Genomic DNA, 5,646 nt, shown 5'->3' with positions numbered 1-5,646 from the left:
TGCGGTTGGCCCTGGGTTCCTCCTAATGCAAGACAATGCTAGACCTCATGTGGCTGGAGTGTGTCAGCAGTTCCTGCAAGACGAAGGCATTGATGCTATGGATTGGCCTGCCCGTTCCCCAGACCTCAATCCAATTGAGCACATCTGGGACATCATGTCTCGCTCCATCCACCAACGCCACGTTGCCCCACAGACTGTCCAGGAGTTGGGGGATGCTTTAGTCCAGGTGTGGGAGGAGATCCCTCAGGAGACCATCCGCCACCTCATCAGGAGCATGCCCAGGCGTTGTAGGGAGGTCATACGGGCACGTGGAGGCCACACACACTACTGAACCTCATTTTGACTTGTTTTGAGGACATTACATCAAAGTTGGATCAGCCTGTAGTGTTGTTTTCCACTTTAATTTTGGGTGTCACTCCAGATCCAGACCTCCATGGGTTGCTAAATTTGATTTCCATTGATAATTTCTGTGTGATTTTGTTGTCAGCACATTCAACTATGTAATGAACAAGGTATTTAATAAGAATATTTCATTCATTCAGATCTAGGATGTCTTATTTTTGTGTTCCCTTTATTTTTTTGAGCAGTGTATATATATTTTTTTCTATTTCTCCAAGTACCTTATTTTTATTTGCCTAACCCACATTCTTTTTTTCTTCATTCTTTTTCCTCATGTGTCCAACACACCTGGCCAATAAAGTTGATTCTGATTCTAAAATCTACAACCTAATAAAGTGTGAAAATAATGTCAAAAGCCACAGTTTCTGTTTTCAATAATAACAAACATTAAGGAGATAACAGAGGAACTAAACTCACTCCCTAGTAACTCCAGTCAAAAGCAGTTCCTCTAAACTGTGTTTAGTCAAACAGAAAGGCTCTTTCTTGCCGTACAAAAGCCGTACAGGAATACTCTACAGCTGTGTGTGCTCTGTCAGTCTCACCTCTTCTGTCATGGTGTCCATAGCATCAGACAGTTCAGCTTTAGTGGCGTCACTGGCCACCATGTTCCTCAGTCTTAGGCAGTATTCTCTCAGCTGTAACACATGGTGTGACACAAAGAAAGTTAGCAGTGCTTCAGTGAAAATGTGTCTTACAGCTATGTGGGACCACTGACCTGAATTGAAGGAAATGTGTGAACACACCTTATGATTGAGGATGTCATTCATTCTGCGTGAGGCCTCTGAGCTGTGTGACTCTGGAAAGCATTTCTTTGGAATGACGCCATACTTTTCTGAAGACATGCCAGTATAAAACAATAAATAAAACAAAAAGGTATATTTAATCCAGTCAGATAACTCTGTTCCACCAGTAATCTTTTCTTTTAGAAGACTGAAGTATTTCAAGTAAGTGAAGTTCATTTTCCTAATAAAAAATACTTTTGTAATTACACATTCATTTAACATGTGCTTTTTTGTTAACTGACCAATGAGGTTAACCAGCATGTCCCACTGTCCTCCGTCATTGGTTGGATTAGAAAGCAGGTACTGGACCAGGCGTCCATCCACAGGTTCCTTCCTCTGTGCTGTCTCAACATAGGCCTGGAGGAAGTAGTAGCAACGCTCAACCTGTAATAAAAAAAAACTGGTGAGTACATACAGGGAGAGAAAATGTGAGATGGGCTGTGCCATTTAATAACAGAACAGGTGTTACATTATTGTATACCATTGTATGCAAACTTTAGTTGGACTTAAGTCACAAAAGATGAGGACTTCAGACATGAGTACTGTGAGACTCCGACCATAACCTCAAAAGATTCAGATACATTTCGAGCTATTTTAATGTTTAGCATTCAGAGGTCTGAAAAGCTTGCACCTGTTCTTGCAGTTTGCTTATGTACTGTAGGCTTGTGTTGAATAACTTAGACTGAAAAACTCTTCCCCTGTGATGTAAGATAATAACCTTTTGACCGAGAGGGGTGCTGGATATTTTTAGAGCTTCACATTTTTTGCTTCCTTGTTTTTAGAACTAATATTACATTAAGTGTTAGTCCCTACAGTTGGCACTTATCAGAAAGAAAAGGTGTATTTGTGGTGGAACAACCATCAGTCAGAAAAAGACAAGGCCAGAGAGAAAGAGACAGCGAGAGATTAAGACATTAAGCCAGGTGTCACTGTCACATCAGCACTGGAAGAACACTGACCACAGCACACAAAAGAGGGTTTTTGTTGGACAATGACTGTAAAGTAGTCTTGCATAGTAACACTGTAAAAATGCACGTGTGTGTACACACACACACATGGTGTGCTGACTGCAAAATGACAAAAACAAACAAAACAAAAAAAATCCAAGAATGTTACAACAATCATATATGAATAATGATGTGTAGTACTATTCCTACCTTGTCCCAGAAAAACAGATAGGACTGACTAAACTCAAACTCCTCTATGTTGAACTTCTTCATGAAGGGAAGTCGCATAACGTTGAGGCATGAGAAGAGCCAACATCTCCCTAGTGATTAAAAGAAGACAAAATGAGAAATATGCAGCTCAATAAAAACTTAATATGTGTTTATACACACAATAGTAAACCTGCTGGTGTTCACAAGCACAAAGCACACGAACCTGAAAAGCTAAAATCACTTGTTCATGACATCCCTTTAATGAACAACATAGCAATATCTAAATAAAAATTGATAGACTTGACTTGATTTGGTGGTTTTTAAATCACTCTGTAATCACTAAGAGGAGACGAATAAATGCCTTTGGAAGTTCTTCAAAACCTGGAGCAGGTTTTTAGATCTACATGTAGGAAATGGATGGATGCTGTAACTTCTGTAGATTTATTTCATATTATGGTGAAATAAGCTGAAACTAACTGCAATCTGAGAGGCAGGATAAATGCATATATCAATTTCAGACCTACAGTCTGCTTAGGAACATGGTTGGGATGGGTCATCTTCAAGATGCTCAAAGTGCATCTATGGCTAGAATTTCTTTTAGTCATTTAGTCTGACACAAGGCTAACGTCTGTAGGCAACAGTGTACCCACTAACACAGCAGTTCCAGTTACACCACTCATTGTGGTTGTGAGGCTCTAGAGTCGACACAACGAAACAAAATTTCAGGCAGAAAACAATGTGCGTTGTTCTGCCAGATTTTAGTTAGAACTGTAGAAAAGGAAATAGGAAAATTACCTTTTGGTAGTTTCATTTCATGCTCATGTCATGCAAATACAATGCAAATTTTAGAAACCGTAACAAACCCACAGAAACCATGACAAACGTGCACACAAGGAGTTACTTTAAGTGTAGCTGGTATATGCTTAAAGAAGCTGAAGAAATCATGTTTCATGTCGGACCCAAACTGTGTCAGAACTGAATTTACAGGAATGTACAGTATATTAACACTATACTTACATGTATGTTTTATGAAATGCATATTCTATTATTGCTTTCCAGAAGAGCACTGTACATGCACATTGAAAGCGACTGTACCAGAGTCAAATTCCTCATGTGGTCAACACATCTGGCCAATAAAGCTAATTCTGATTCTGGTAAAAAGGAGTGTACACACTTAGAATTTGTTATTTGCGGATATCGCTGGACGTAATAGTCAGTCTCATTGGAAATCACTTTTGTTTAAGGTAGGTTTGCAGCTTTTGCTCCATTCCTTATAAAGTAAACCTGGAAACACAAGTGTGTGAAAATGTCTTAACTTACAAATTTGCACTAATTTGCATTTGCTCTGTAATGTTATTGTGAGGACCGGTATTCAAAGTCACAAACTGAAACAGCTTAGCCTGGTATGTGATGACCCAAAGGTCTATACTACATTACGTATCTCCTACCTGAGTTTTTCTGGTTGGTGATGGGCTTGCCCTCTGTGAGGATAGAGTGCTGGAAGACGTGCACAGTATCCTGGACAGTCTGTCGGTGCAGACAAACCTCTAATGGATCGATGCAGGTTGACACATTCTGGGCCAACTGGTAGCGTGGCTCGGCCCGCAGCCGTTTAAGAAAGGTGGCTAACTTCTCCTGACTTATACCTAGAGGAGCAGGAAAGGGAGAGGAAAAGAGGGAAGGATGGAAAGAAGAATAAACAAAAGAATGAAGACCACAATGATTGCTGAAATAACGAAGAAATAGCAAATAAAGTTAACTTGAAACAGGAAGACTTTCACAGCTAGACAGATAGATGTCTATACCTAAGAGATGGAATTTCCTACTGTCCTAAATCCCATGACTCATCGGTGCACTTAAGGCATCCACAATTCCCACTTAAGATCAGATTTATGAGCACTCATGCACTCAGATGTCAAAATAATGGCTGAAAATTACCAGATCAATAGTCGCAAACTAACAGCACATAATTTATTGAATACGACAACTGTATGGTGCATCTTTCTGGTGTCACTCATCTGGCTCCATCTGTGAGAGGAACATACTGGAAAGCTTGTCTCACTGGACAGGGAAAACCAGGGTGCACATACAGAATCAACCTGGCAGCGGTGTGTGGTTTGTAATTCTGACACATAATAGTACAGAGCAATTAAACGTTGAGAGGTTGAGAGGTACATTGCCTAGTCATGTATGCTGCCTAGAGTTCTCCCAGCAGCATTCTGTTATTTCCCATAGACACAAACCTGAAATGCACTGCTACAGATTAGGATAGTATCAAGCTTCATTCACAGTCTTGCTCATATAAGCCTAAGGCAGAGAATATTTCAGGAGCAGGCCTGCAAAGGGTCACAAGTCAATGTAGAATATTTTGAAACTGCTAGCATGAATAGAGAATGAACGGAAAATAGTAGAGATGAATGTCCAATCTGTAATCAGTCTGTATTATCCAACCACGGAGTACATAAACCTAACATAAGAACATCTGAACATAAAAAAGGGCATTTAAATTAGCTTCATACTTAAGAAATGCTTGGACGCTTAGGATGTAAACTTGCATCAGTAAGGAATGGGGTAATTATGATGTAATAATAGCGAATAACCACCCAAAACTGGCCAAGTTCCAGGCAAAGCGAGGAATAAAATGAAACAAAGAAAGAAAGAAACAAACAAACAAAAAGGGGCCTGTGAAACACTAGCGCCAGAGGGTCATGAAGTGAAACGACAAAATAGTTGGTTTGAAAAAGGTTCTTGGGTCTGCTTTGACCAAGAGAAGGATACAATGCTTTGTTTCACCTGCAGGGCAGGCCTGTACACTGAAATAAAACTAAATTACCATGAAATTCTGTGGGGGCTTATCAGCTGAATGGTAATTATTGACATTATGTTATGGTAGCTAGTAGTGTTGGCATAAGGTTGCTCAAGTTTTACTGCCAGTGTGGTGTCAAAGTCTGTTCTCCCACTGAGATGATTTCCTTTACATTACCTTGTGTTTGACTTGCCGAGTAACATCAGTGGGGGAGAAAGATATCTAAAATGGTTAAAAAAAATATAAAAAGCAGATCCAAAAGCATTGTTCCTAACTGCCAAAATATACAGTGGGTACAGAAAGTATTCAGACCCCCTTAAATTTTTCACTCTTTGTTATATTGCAGCCATATGCTAAAATCATTTAAGTTCATTTTTTTCCTCATTAATTTACACACAGCACCCCATATTGACAGAAAAACAGAATTTTTGACATTTTTGCAGATTTATTAAAAAAGAAAAACTGAAATATCACATGGTCATAAGTATTCAGACCCTTTGCT

At 39.5% G+C, this 5,646-nt stretch overlaps 1 protein-coding gene across 2 annotated transcripts in view; it reads right to left on the bottom strand.

Annotated features, from left to right (window-relative positions):
* Positions 1–5,646, bottom strand: part of blmh (bleomycin hydrolase) — a 26,757-nt gene that overhangs the window by 16,842 nt on the left and 4,269 nt on the right. For both annotated transcript variants that reach the window (XM_020587183.1, XM_020587191.1), the window contains exons 2-6: positions 3,787–3,984; positions 2,339–2,448; positions 1,424–1,565; positions 1,143–1,231; positions 942–1,034 (exon numbers count right to left, since the gene is read on the bottom strand). In XM_020587183.1, the coding sequence (XP_020442839.1) occupies positions 942–1,034; positions 1,143–1,231; positions 1,424–1,565; positions 2,339–2,448; positions 3,787–3,984 (632 nt within the window). The remainder of the gene's footprint in view (positions 1–941; positions 1,035–1,142; positions 1,232–1,423; positions 1,566–2,338; positions 2,449–3,786; positions 3,985–5,646) is intronic.

This window comes from Monopterus albus, unplaced genomic scaffold (genome assembly GCF_001952655.1).
Source record: "Monopterus albus unplaced genomic scaffold, M_albus_1.0 scaffold8.1, whole genome shotgun sequence".
Taxonomy (NCBI): domain Eukaryota; kingdom Metazoa; phylum Chordata; class Actinopteri; order Synbranchiformes; family Synbranchidae; genus Monopterus; species Monopterus albus.
The sequence above is the reverse complement of the archived record's forward strand: the minus strand, read 5'-3'. Positions and strand labels throughout refer to the sequence as shown.